Source organism: Opisthocomus hoazin, chromosome 4 (genome assembly GCF_030867145.1).
Source record: "Opisthocomus hoazin isolate bOpiHoa1 chromosome 4, bOpiHoa1.hap1, whole genome shotgun sequence".
In the NCBI taxonomy this organism is placed as follows: domain Eukaryota; kingdom Metazoa; phylum Chordata; class Aves; order Opisthocomiformes; family Opisthocomidae; genus Opisthocomus; species Opisthocomus hoazin.
In genome coordinates this window covers 75,774,039-75,787,259 of record NC_134417.1, presented here as the reverse complement: position 1 = coordinate 75,787,259, position 13,221 = coordinate 75,774,039, and the positions used below count along the sequence as shown (strand labels likewise).

General features: G+C 41.5%; 1 protein-coding gene across 1 annotated transcript in view; it reads right to left on the bottom strand.

Moving 5' to 3' along the window:
• Positions 1–13,221, bottom strand: part of GAD2 (glutamate decarboxylase 2) — a 41,254-nt gene that overhangs the window by 10,311 nt on the left and 17,722 nt on the right. The window contains exons 8-11 of the mRNA XM_075419560.1: positions 8,489–8,568; positions 5,062–5,116; positions 3,782–3,898; positions 2,608–2,672 (exon numbers count right to left, since the gene is read on the bottom strand). Of these exons, the coding sequence (XP_075275675.1) occupies positions 2,608–2,672; positions 3,782–3,898; positions 5,062–5,116; positions 8,489–8,568 (317 nt within the window). The remainder of the gene's footprint in view (positions 1–2,607; positions 2,673–3,781; positions 3,899–5,061; positions 5,117–8,488; positions 8,569–13,221) is intronic.

Sequence of the window (13,221 nt, the reverse complement as noted above, 5' to 3'; positions counted from 1 at the left end):
ACAGTCTTCCACAGGCAACATCTGGCCACTTGGCTTGGCTTTTCAAATATTTGGCAGCTTTTAATCAGCTCAGAGTCAGTCATCTGATTGCAACACCAAAGCTAATGATTCTGAACATGCATGCAGGTCTACGAATTTCCTTTGATATGATACTTTTAAATTTTTATCTGTGCCTATGCAGAATTAGGCAGAAATTCTTTAAAAGACTTCTAAGTAATAGTAGCGGTATGGGTTTTCTCAAGCAAAAGGATTATTTACTGACACCACTCAGATGTTAATTATCTGGCTAAAATGTTTAATTTACCATAAGGTCATTTATTTCCCCAATTACATCCCAACTGAACACAGAAAAAAATTAATCACGTAAAATAAAAATCCACAGTTTTTCATTTGTTATCAGTTCTTCTGGACTTCAGCCATCAGTATGTGCTTAAAGAAATTGCTGACTGAGACAAACAGTGAAGGAAAAAAGCTTCATGGATCCACAGATGTGCTTTTAATGCATCTCATGTTCACCCAAACAACAGAGCGCCAGACACCTATGGGATATTTTGGCTGTGAGTCACAGGCAGAAGAAAATAGAGGAAAAGTTTTCCTTCAGAGATTTCAAATGGGTGACAGGAGAGATTCAAGACTGGCAGAATTTGGTCCTCAGGCATCATTAAAAACAGACTGAGGTGCATTCACTGACCAGCCACAGCCCTAGGAAGGATGCCCAGACACTGCATGGGAGCACTCATTCAGCGCAAACACACTTTTCTCACGTAGGTGTCACACCCTGGCTGAGGCTCTGGAAGAGGGACACCAGACCGAAACTCCTGATGGCAGCCAGGCTGATCTGCTCCAGACACCAGGTGACGAGCTTCCTTCAGAGTGCCTCAGAGCAGCTTGAAAACTGCCATGTGGGGATGGGAGGGCACCGTAAGGACGGTCCTGCAACCCCTCCTGCCTTTGACAGGAATGTTTTTGCTGGACTGTCTGTTACCAGAAGGATCGAGTACTCAAAGCACAGAGTGTTCCATTTAGTGCTCCCTCCTTCTCCCTTTATCCCCGATCAAAAATGAGTAACAGCTCCAGCTCTCTTCTATCCAGACCTGTAATGACTGGGCTGTACTCTCGTATCTACCAAGAAACAGGAATGGCCATAAAACTTGGGTCTAGTAAGTCTCCTCTAAAGGTACCCACATTTGAAATCTGGACAAACTGGAACGAGCCACTGTGCATCGAGAAGAGGAACAGCATTGGAAATGACAAATTTCATTAATTCTTTGCCAAACATATGGAGATGCTGCTTATCAAAGCACTAGATAAAATCCAGTGGTGCTCTGGATCCAAAGCATGTTATTTGGAAAATTCTCCAATATAGATTCAACCTGAACTTCTCCTTCCAGTAGAACCTGGACAGCAATTTGGGAGGTAAACTCTTTTTTTCATACTGTCCTTACAGGCAACTTGGTAGATTTTTCTAACTTGCTAGATATTTGGATGTATATCCTTTTAATGCACAATATCTAAGTTTGGAGTGCTGGAGGCAGTCATAACTTAACTAAATTGAGTTCACAGAACTATTGGCTGCTTTCCAAATTTTGCATGTGAGATGTATGAGAAAGGAACTGAATCATCAAGGTATCCTCCTAATCTTCGGGAACAGGATGAGGAAGTTGTTTGTAATTTTAATTGGCAAGGAGCAGCAATTTGATTTCGAGATAAAAAAGGCCGAATGGAGTAGTAATTTACTCTTGAACAGTATGAGCTTCAGAAAATACAGAAATGTGAGAGTGACTCCATCTAGCCCAGTATACTGTCTATAGCAAGTGGTCTAAATAGGTGCCTGGGAAGAATATGCAACGGAGCAAGCATATACGACCTTCCTCCAAACGTTCTCTGAGCACCCAGTCATTCATGGCTCATAGAAGTCCCAAATGGTTTTTGTCTTCCCTTGAATGCTGGTAAATCTTAACATCCTCTGGCAAGGACTTCCACAGCTTAACTAGAACTTTCTGAATAAGCAGCTGTTTGTAAGTTTAAGTTCAGTCTTTCCAGACTCTGAACTGGCATCACTTCTGTTCATCTCTGTGTATGTGCAATGTTCATGAGCTCATGACAACAACTGTGTATATCCAGGCACAGGTTTACTGAGAAGATGTCATTAACACAGCCTGGAGGGGGATATTCTCTCCAGAAGTGACAGAGCAGTGACTGTCAGGACACCCATCAAACTGCAGATGCTTCCACTTTTTATACTTAGACTTCAGCACACAAGACCTCAGAGATTCATTTCTTAAGGAATGCAATTGTTAATTCATGTTGGACACTGAATCAGTGGATGCTGCAGAAACTACTCTGGAGCTGCAAATGTATGCTGGGAGGAATGAAATGCAAACAAGAAATCTCTGCTGTTTGTACTACGAAGTAGTGCCACCCTACCGCAGCACTGAACAAAGGCATTTAGCAATGCTACTGCAACTGGAAGGACAGTTTGCATAATTTCTTCATACTGTATCTTGCAGATAACATTGATTTTTATTTATAGAAATTGCTATGGTAATCACAAGTGTGTTAAAATGTATTTAATAAATGTGTTTAATTAATGTTAATAAATCATACCTTTCAACGCCATTTAACTTCCATTTGTGTTTTCTTGACATCAGGAGCCCACCACCCCATGCTCCCTAGAAGGCAAGACACGTTATCTTAATGAGAAGAGAACTCAGCGTTTTTCTGTGATGACATCTGTGCGTTCACATCGGTTTGGGGTCCATCCTTTCTTTTTGCTAACGTGGCACGTTCCAAAATGACCAGGCAGATGGGGCCTGAGGCATTAGCTGTACTAACGGTTTTCTTCCAGTAGCTTGGAAGCCATGGGTTAGAGTCCATAATCTGAGTGCCAGCCGTTATCGGTCTGCTAACCCCCCTGTCACCACCTCATCCGATACGGACACACTGGGCTGCCCCACACTGTAATTAATGACTTGCAGAGCTGCCTTTTCTCTTTCAGTCACTCAGTGGTGACAACAAACCAGACCGGGATCTCAGCTGCTCTGGTGAGTTTTCACCATATTTCAGATGACTCCTGCTTGCCCCCTAGTCATTTGCTTTCGCTCACAGAGATCTGGGACAAACAGGAATTTCACGTGACTGAGAAGCAGTTTAAGGTAAATATGAATTCCTCCTTCGAATTGGAGTGATTTTGGCTGACACAGTAATCCAAAAGCAAGACACCCAGCCCCACGGAAATTCAATTACCAAGCCTTTTTGGAGAAAGGATTTGCAAAAATGACACAACAGCCATTCTAGGGCTGAAAGATGATCCTTCAGAAAGATTTACTGCCAAGAGCCCAGATAAAGCTAAGTAGCCAATCTGATAAATTTCTGTCGCATTTGCATTAACCTGTTCAGCAATTTGCGGTACTTTATTCCAGACACGTTGCCCTTTCCTTATGTATTTATTTCGCAGCTGCTGCAGAAGCTGAGCCAGTGCTCAGTATAGTTCTTATGTATTTCTTGTACTAACAGGATTTAGACATAAAACTGAAGGCCAAAAGCACTCAAACTAGGTCATCTTAAGTGTTCCAGTTGCTAAAACGACTGCACAGTCACAGCTCCTAAAACGTCCCCCTGACCTGAGCCTTTCAGAGGAGTGGTAAGTCAGCGCTTGGTTGTTAGACTTAATTACAAGAACAAAATGCATTGGGTTTTGTGCAAGATGGCACTGTCCAAAATGAGTAACTTAATGCTAATACAGCTTGTAATCCAGCCCCCCACATACAATGATACTTACATCCACGTGCATCCAGATTTTGTATTTCTTGCAGATGTCTGCAATAGCTATGAGAGGATCAAAAGCCCCGTACACTGTTGTCCCAGCTGTGGCACTCACCAGAAAAGGAACAAATCCCTGCAAGAAAGCCCAGAGGTATTTGGCAAGGTCAGGGAGCTGCAGCCTCCTCAGCCTGCAGCAGCCCCGACTCCTCCTGTGGTGCCTCCACAGTGAGACCACAAGTGTCTCCTAGAGGACATCTCTGCTCCATTACACTGGTTTTCTCCTGGTTTAGACGCTAGTGATATTATAGTTTCTACCTTCAGGTGGCAGCAAACTTCCAAACCAGCATCCTCCATTTATTAGGATGCATGAGACAGGTCAGGGCTCAGAAGAACAGTTCTGCTCCATGCCACCAGCCTGAAGCAAACAGGTCTGCTCCGCATGATACTGCGCCACACAAACCTCACCCGGGCACCACAGTGCAATAAGCCCTGGGCTGTTAATTAGAATTATCCCAGCAAGCGTCTGAATGTGTGGTGGCCCAGTCCTGCCAGTGGGAGCATCTTGTCTGGGGGTGTCTCCTGGGGGCAACACACAAGGGAGGTGTGGGGCTCCCCTCCAGCCCCATGCCTCATGCAGAGCGGGGAGACAGCAATCTCCACGGAGGCCAGGGACCATCTCTCGGATTCCCTCTACCTCACAGAGGAGCACTCACTGTCCATCACATGCCGTAATTTATACCAGTGTTTCATTTTAAATTCAGCTTTGAATGCTGTGTTTCTGATGATTATTTACATAAATGTTAGTGAAGGCACAGGGCTAATTTCATTGCATATCTCAAGCTGTTGTTTTAATTCTAGCTTCCATTAATGAACACATACAAAAGTAGCACATTTTTAGAGATGTGTGGATTTTAGTTTATCTTCCATTGTTCTGATGACTATGAGGAATACTTTCAACATGTTAAAATACAGACAAATTACCCAAATGATTACTCTGTTTTTGCCAATCTTCAGCTGAGGAACTGTGTGATCAGCTGATAATATAAAAAAGGAGGATGTTATCCAGGGAACACATAAAAAAAGCCAAACAGCTCATGGAGATTATAAAGTAGCTCTAAACCTATCTTCTCAGCAATGCTTGCCTCACTAATTGCCGGGCTACACTTCTGAGAAATAAATCAAAAGTTAATGGGCAAGCCTATGTTCTTTTACCAAGGAAAGCAAAACAACTAGCTGTATCATTCTTGTTGTTTTTTTTTTTTTCTTTTCTGGAAGCAGAAAAACTAGTAAACTTACTTTTTGTTTGGCTTCAAGAATTCTTCTTTCAAGGTCTGATGGGATCATTTTCCCTCTGGAGCAAGAGAGAGTTATATCAGAAATTTGAAACTTGAAATCAGCTCTTGCTGTTACTTCTTCACTTAATAGGAAACGCAAATGAGGACCAAAGTGACTTTTTTTGCCCAAGGCTTATGCAGCATTGAAAAGCACAGAAAAGACTCTTACCGTTAGTCTGAGTTTTTACCCTAATTATTTTGTCAACAAGTTTGCATCAGTATGGTGAAGGTAACTGAGAGAAGTTATGTCCTGGCCACCCTCCTTAAAGACTGATGCTGCTCCATGGAGCCTCCTGGTCCTCTTGGATGTTACAGCCCCAGGAATATGCTCCAGGCTCAGAGGGAGAGGCTCAGCCCAGGGTCCCAAGAAGCTTGCTGGGTGCCAAACCCCAAGGTCCCCTTCCAGCAGGCACAAGAAATGCCAGCTGAGGTGCATGGCCTTGAGCAGCGTAACCCAGCTCTGGTGTAAGCAGTCATCTCCATGTTTCCATTTGAGGGAAGAACTCGTTTCAGAGCGACTATTCCACAATTTTGTGCACTGAACGTTCACATCAGCTTGAAGCAGCATATGAGAAGAAGCTACCAGTCTGGACCCATTAAATGCACTGTCAGGCCCTCTGCATTGACTGTGCACTGATTTTGCAACACATTTAGTATGACCCATTCACCTGAGATTCAGACTCAGCAGTATACGACTTGAAGGTTAATCTATAAAATCCTGTAAATGAATTAGGCACAAAGTAAAACAGTGTTGATATCGAATATTGAGGTGAAGTTTTTTTTTTTTTGCTTTAGCCACAAGCAAGACTTATTAAGAAGGGAGTATGCACAACAGCAATATAAACATGACAGCTCTGCACACTACAGGAATAAACTCTTCACTGGATTTAAGTGTTGTCCATTTAGATTTTTATGTGTATATGTACTTGAAAGGACTTTTTCAGCTTTTAGTATAGTTGGACATATTTTTTTCTGTCACTAAAGCAATGTTTCCTGTTGCTATAAAAATCCTCCCTTTACTAAAGCTCAAAATAGCAGGTTTAGGGAAACAAGTAAAATCATGAGGTTTAGTTTTACTTTTATATATATAAAAAAAAACCCTGAAGTGTTTTCATGACATTTGGATGGATGTAAATTTTTTTCAAAAATTACTAATTTCTTGTAATAAGGTACTGCTAGGTTTTAGAAGTTTTCATCCTTACACAGCTCACAGTAAGCCAGTAATTATTTCAGTAGAAATTGGTTTGCACTTCTGAGTTTTTTACAAAACCAGTCTAAAACTTAGCCCTGAAATTTCTCATAGAAGTTTAAGGTCTAAAGAGTATTCAACTCATTGTGAGTTCTCCCAGTTACATGACACGGTCAGAGAAAAGCAGTTGTCTTATCTTCAAAAACTGCTTCTGGAATCATTAGAGGAACAAAGAAAAAAAAAAACATCCCAAAAGAAGGCAACGAGTTCCTCCTCCAAATACTGTTTAGATGTTGGTCTCTAATAATTTATAATTAGTGGAGCTTGTGCATACAAAGATACACAGAGTTGGGCAGAATCCTTCATTGCCAATATTTTTTTGCCAAGACAAGTGATTATCCAGCCCCTGGTCATGTTGAGTATGCCAAATTTACCAAGGGCCAAGCAGTAAGTTGGCTTAGGGAGAGGCAGAAGAGACTGAGCAGCAAAAGGACACAGGATAAAAGAAGTGTGTCAAAGTCTTCTCATACTACCCTCATTTGTACACAGCCTTCACTGCTGTCACACCATACTTCAGTGTTTTGACCCCAAACTTGCAGGTAATAAGCTATTGCTACCAAGGTGTTGGCATGGTAGTAAACAAGGCAACAGAAATATATGTTTGTCCAGTCTGGGGTATGAGCAAGAACATGATTTTCTCTGTTCTGGCTTGAAATTCGCCACACATTACACAGTCCCATGATACAGCAAAAAAAGGCAAACTTGGTGGGTATGGGTCAGGATGGGGAAGAGAACAGTGACCAGAAAGCATGCTTGGTCATGCTGGAAGCATCTCCTGGTGGTCCTTCACCCTCCCACAGGTCCACATCTTGACAGTGGGTCCTCTCCACTGTGTAAGCCCACATTCTGTGCAAACAGCCCACTTTGTCCCGGTGGCGTCTGCTGGGATCTGGCGAGACATGCAGTAATCCTGCTTTTTACTTCAGGGTGGGCAGGGTAATCATTGCGGTCTTCACAGAAAATAATCATGCTGGATTTGCACAAGAAGAAAAGGAAGACACGACTTCATCGATCCATGTCTGTGTTTAGTGAATAGAAATAATCAGAGGTTTATTTTGATGCGTGTTGGTCATGTTGATGCTGTCATTAATTCCTCTTCAAGGTGTGCTCAGTCTTTTGTTAATAAAGAGATAATAAGCCCATAAGTCAATACGCAGGCACTGTGATTAGCACTGTAAATTGCTTAGTTAATACTCTTCTTTTAATGTGGGAGCAGAGTATTCTGATAGCAGTAAAACCTTCCATTTATGCTAGAGTCATAAATAATTCAATACCTTATAACAATATTATTTGGGACTCATAGGAAAAGCATATTCTATTGAAAAGATTCTCAGTAGAACTGGTAAGGACTATCATACTCATTTTTGGCCCTTGGAAAGTATGTTTTCCCTGAAATTGAAAATCTTCAGCAGAATATGTTGATTCTGTTAATATTCATTTGCTTTTTAGAAACAGGTTTTCATAGAGAATAAAAACCTTTTAGTTGGGTGAGTTAAAGAAGAAGTTGTCTGCCACCAGTTTTGTACTGCTGATGGAACCTGTAGGTTAGGTGCCTGCGGTGCTCCTCCTTTCCATGGCCCATCCCTCTCCCTGGCCTACGCTGCCCACGATGCTGCCAAGACCCTTCTCTCCACATCCCATTGCAAGGGTGTCCTCATCAAGGGCACTGGGGGAAATATAGCCTAGCTGAGAAGGATGGTGAGAGCGTGAAGCAAAAGAATATATTACTGCTTTACAAGGCCCACTTCACGTCATTTTAATGGATCAAAATGTGAGCGTTTAAAATGCTCCACTTTGACCAAAACAAGCTTCTTCTTCATTTCTTAGTGGAATGTGTAAAGAGTGATTGTTCTTTGGACTTCTTGTTTCACTTCAGGATGAAAGAAAATGAAATACCAGAAATCCCTGAGGAAGGGAACTTTCAGATTTTTTATAAGCTCCAAAAACTGCCTTCTAAAGAAGCCACTGACAGAGCCAGTTCCTCAAGCGGGATAAATCACTGTAAGGTGCTAAAGATAATAGCGCCGTGATGAATTATACCAACTGCTGACTGCATCCTACATGTTCTCTCTGAACTGAGCACCTGATGACCTTCTTCTATGTACCAATAAAAAGAGCTGTATTTGTCATCTTTACTTACCTTTCATCACATCTAATCAGAATCACACTATCTGTACCAATACCCAAGGCCGCAGCTCCTTTTTTCACAGAAAAGTGACTCTGAAAAAATATATTTATTATTATTATTTTTATTATTATTTCTTATCCAGTATAATACAAAACACTACACCCTTGCAAGCCCTTCAGCTAGTAGTCCCACACAGGCAATAATTTTATTCATAGACTTTTTGGAAACCAATCACTGTAATTTGAGGCTTTGTATCAGGTCACTACAGTCAATTTGAGAAACAGTAATCACTCTAATCTGGATTTACTCCTAGAATATTAAATACACAACTGTGGCTGATGATGGACCCAAATTCTGTCCTTGATGCAGACCTGCAGCTTCTATTGCTTGAACAGATTCAGCTATGAATTTGATTCACTGAAACAAAAAATTTTCCCCGAGAGAATTCATTTAGTTCGTAGCTTCCAGAGTGATGAGCTTCTGCTATACAACTTCTGGCCCAATAATATACTGAGAGAAATTAAAATAGGAAGCCTAATCGTGTTCTCATGCCAGTGAACGCTAGTAATAACTCCCATTAACAAACAGAGCTACTGCGGTTTAAAATCAGAACCGGGCTCTTAATAAGACTATTAGTTAATCTGTATGTACAGAATAAAAAGTGGAAGTTACATACTGGAGTGCAAGTCAGCCTAATTTTCGCTAGCTCATACGACTTAACTCCTGAGCCAGTGTTGGTTTATAATTCTAATTTAAATCCTAGTGATTATGATAATGAAATAGTTTTATATCAAATTATACCATCTAAAATCTGATTTTTATGAACTCAAGCACAACTATCACAATGTTGTCCAAAGTAATTTTAACTACAGATTATTAAACCTTAAAAAAGTTGAAATTCTTTCCATATACTACAGTACCATTAGCTCAGGCTGTAACACTATAAAAAAGATCATGGAGATAAAAATCTAACAGGGTTTTCTAGGTGTCTGAGATGTTAAAAGAAGAAAGGAAGACTTATAGTCTGCAGGAATAGAGAAACAGACCGCAAAGCAGAGAAGTAATCACCGTTGCTTTGTCAAGTAAGTATTTGGGTTCAACTGTAATGAGCGCAGTAGAGAGCTATAGCGGAAGAGATGGACACAATGGTTACACACGTCTGCTTCACTTAAAGGCTGTGAAGTCAGTGGGAATTTGCTGCATACTTACAGGCTCCCTTCATAATAAGCACTTTGAGAAACGAAAATCAATTCTAAATCATCTTTATGAAAGAGAGGAAGAAGAGTTAGAACTGCAAAATGCACCTTCAATTTAGTAAGCAAAAAAATCCTGCGTGTTTTAAAAATCGCTTGGGTGTAATTATCGTTAACAGTCCTGACTACTCTGGTTAAGGTTGCACAAGAGTTTCCACTCCAAACTCCTTTTTTCACACGCCTGTATCTCACCGTTTTGGCTGAAATGCCTCAAGTTTTCATGATGCCCATAGAGTTTTTAAATGTTCAGACATTTTGAAGAAGTTCAGATTGTTCAGATTCATCCGTGAATCATGATCAGAGCCATGATTCACTGATGACACGTGGACAATTTGAAAATACTTCTTCAAGTGAATGGTATTTTTCATACTACTTTTTTTTAAGACAGTGGGTTGGTATAGCTTCCCCTCTATTGGGCAGGCTGCAGTACACCAACAATGCGTAATGAACGGCCATTGACCACCTTGTCTAGAACTAAAATCAGTCTTTAAGGCCCAAGTACAACAAAACATCCTAGCCCTTGAATTAGGCACATTTTGAAATGCAAACATGCGCATCGGACTGACTTCGCACAAGCTGATGATCAAATGAAATGCACACCCATGCGCGTAGATGAGCAACAAGGGGTCTGTGCTGGTGCTTCAGCATTTTGCTGAGTTAGACTGGGTTCATTGCAGCTAGCCTAATCAGGCTAAAGTCATCATGTAGGCTTCCTCTGCGGTCAGGGGGGACACAGGCACGTCCAGGGAAGGATTCATCCAGCATGCGTGTTGCTGGTTTGGAGTGAGAGCCGAATGACATCAGGTGAGATTTCTACCCCTTCCCTATGGACCAAGCCCTCTGGTATCTGCTGTCTGTGAGACTGGAAAGTCTACAGCACCTGCAGGCACCACTGCTCTGGAAACCGGCAGATATTTGATTTTGACACATTGTTATTGTCTAGCCTATTAAAACCACAGGTTAGTGATATGCTCAGATTAGATACGGAGTTTGCTCTGCTGTGTTTCTAGCTGGAGTCACAAAGTGCTAAGAAGTATTTTACACAGTGAACATCATGGACCTGTTCAGCATCACACTGGTATTTTTCACGGCATGTTCTTTATTTCATGAAACTGAATTTTTGAACAAACACATTTCCACAAGCTTTATTATCTTCACCAAAATTGGTGGACTTATCCCAAGTACAAATGCACTGTAGATTAAGTCTTGGACTGGGACCAATCCACAAACCTCTGCATGTGAAGGTACTCAAGTCTCTTCTCAGCCTCGTGGGTCTCCCTGAGCCCCATGGTGCAGCAGTGAAGCTTTATGAGAGCAGGGAGGAGAAGTGGCCATGAGAAGCCTACTGGCATCAAGAGGCTCACAAAAAATGCACAAGCTTAGGAAGATATCTTTGAACTTTGCAAAAATTGAAACAGAGCTAGAATGTTGCCAGCACAGTGACGGTTCATTGATATGCTATGTGAAGCTCAAACTGAATTTACATACTCTTCCGGCTTCAGCTGGGATAGAGCTAATTTTCTTCCCAGTGGCTGCTGTGTTTTGGATTTAGTACCAGACGAATGTTGATAACACTGACATTTTTAGTGGTTGCTAAGAAGTCAAGGACTTTTCTCCAGTTTCTCACGTTCAGCTAATGAGAAGGTGTGCAGGAGCTAGGAGGGAGCACTGCCAGACAGACAGCCAGGCTGGCCAGTGGAAATATTCCATATCATAGATGCCATGCTCAGCTTATAAAGGGGGGCAGGACTCTGTCCTTCTGGTTTCTGGGAATTCAAATCCTCTTTTGGCTGGGAGTTTGAACTTTTCTGGGAGTTTGGTCTTTTTTGCAAATTTTGCGAAATTCATGAAAGCCGTGATTTCCAGGTTCCGTGATCGCTGCTAGGGGACTGGCTGCGAATGGGTCATTGGGTGGTGAGAAAAACTGTATTATATATAGATTGGTTTGCATATTCAGTATCATCATTATTATCATTACTATTATTAGTACTATTAGTAGTATTAGTATTTCCTTTGTTGCCTTATTAAACTGTCTTTATATCAGTCCGCGAGTTATACCTTTTGTCCATTTTCCCTCCCCATCCCGCTGGGGGGGAATGGGAAGGAAGGGGAGGGGTAGGCGAGTGGCTGTTGGGTCCGAGTTGCTGGTTGCTGAGTTAAACCATGACATATACTTAAAAAAATTAATCTGTTCTTTACTCACATATTATACAAACTCATGCGCGCACAGCATATTGGGTAGCTTAATATATAAATACTGGTAGAGATGTAGGAGTGGAGTCACCTGTATATTTCACTGGGTTTTGAGTCAATAACATTACATTGATGAATTTTGCTCCCTATTCCATACCAGTTAAGATAAATTTACTATTGCAATTTGTTTTTCTAATAACAAAGAGAACTATTCAAAATGCCTTAAAAAAGAAAATCCAGATTTGAATGGTTTACTTTGAGGAAGAAAATTAAGCTCATGTGCTCAAAAGCATCCACTGGAGTAAAGCCAAACTCAGCTGCCTCACTGAGAAGTCTCATGGCACTGCTAAAAGAGTATTGGGGAAAAAATTAATGTAGTGCTGATAGCTCAGTAGCCTGAGGGCTCTTTACAGACTGAAGGGAATTCAGTGGTCAGGAACTGAAACACATTCAGGGATAAACTGGGAAGAAATACAGAAGTCTGTGCACAGAAGGGCAAATGCAATTACAGTTTCTAAACAAACTGTGAATACAAAATTGCTCAATCTGTGTATACAGTCACAGATATATATGACTGTTGCTGTGTTTTTGTGTTTCAGGGTAACATCAGACTCCAACTGTCCAAGCAGCTCTGAAAGAGACAGGATGAAAGTAAATATGAGGAAAAAAAGAGTTTTAAGAGCAAAGAAAACTTTCCTGATTATGATGCATATTAAACTTTGTTTTAATATTCCTGGGATGGTGCTGAAAATTTGGTTGCCTGTGTAATACAAAGGTAAACATAGAAAAATATAAAGGTCAGAGAGAAGGAAAAGTTTGCAGAAATAAGCCTCTGCAGAATAAGAACTACTGACAGATTCAGCTGGGCTACCAGCGGGAAGAAGGACATTAATTATGACCCCTTTGGGAAAAGGGGGGGCTACAGACTGTTCAACCATGCAAGGAAGTGATCTTGAACACCATCTTTCATGACACAGCCATGTAGTCTTCTGGTGGGAGAACTAGGGTCAAAAAGGGAGGACAGGGGCAGACTGACCAATGCCAGTCCTGAAGGAAAAACCAGGCTAGGAGAAGCTGGCAGGACCAGTTTCACCACTGTCCCGTGCTGGCCAGAGGCAGGAGGACATGCAGGTGGGAGAGGGCTGTCACTGCGGCTTTCTCCCTCCCTCCCTTCATGTGGTGCGGCACTGCAAAAGGGTGCATGGAAGACTACAAATATATCCCCAATAGAGAGGAACCTCAATTTGTCTCTGAAAAGAAATGTGGTTAAAATTCAATGGTGAAGGAGAAGGCACAGAG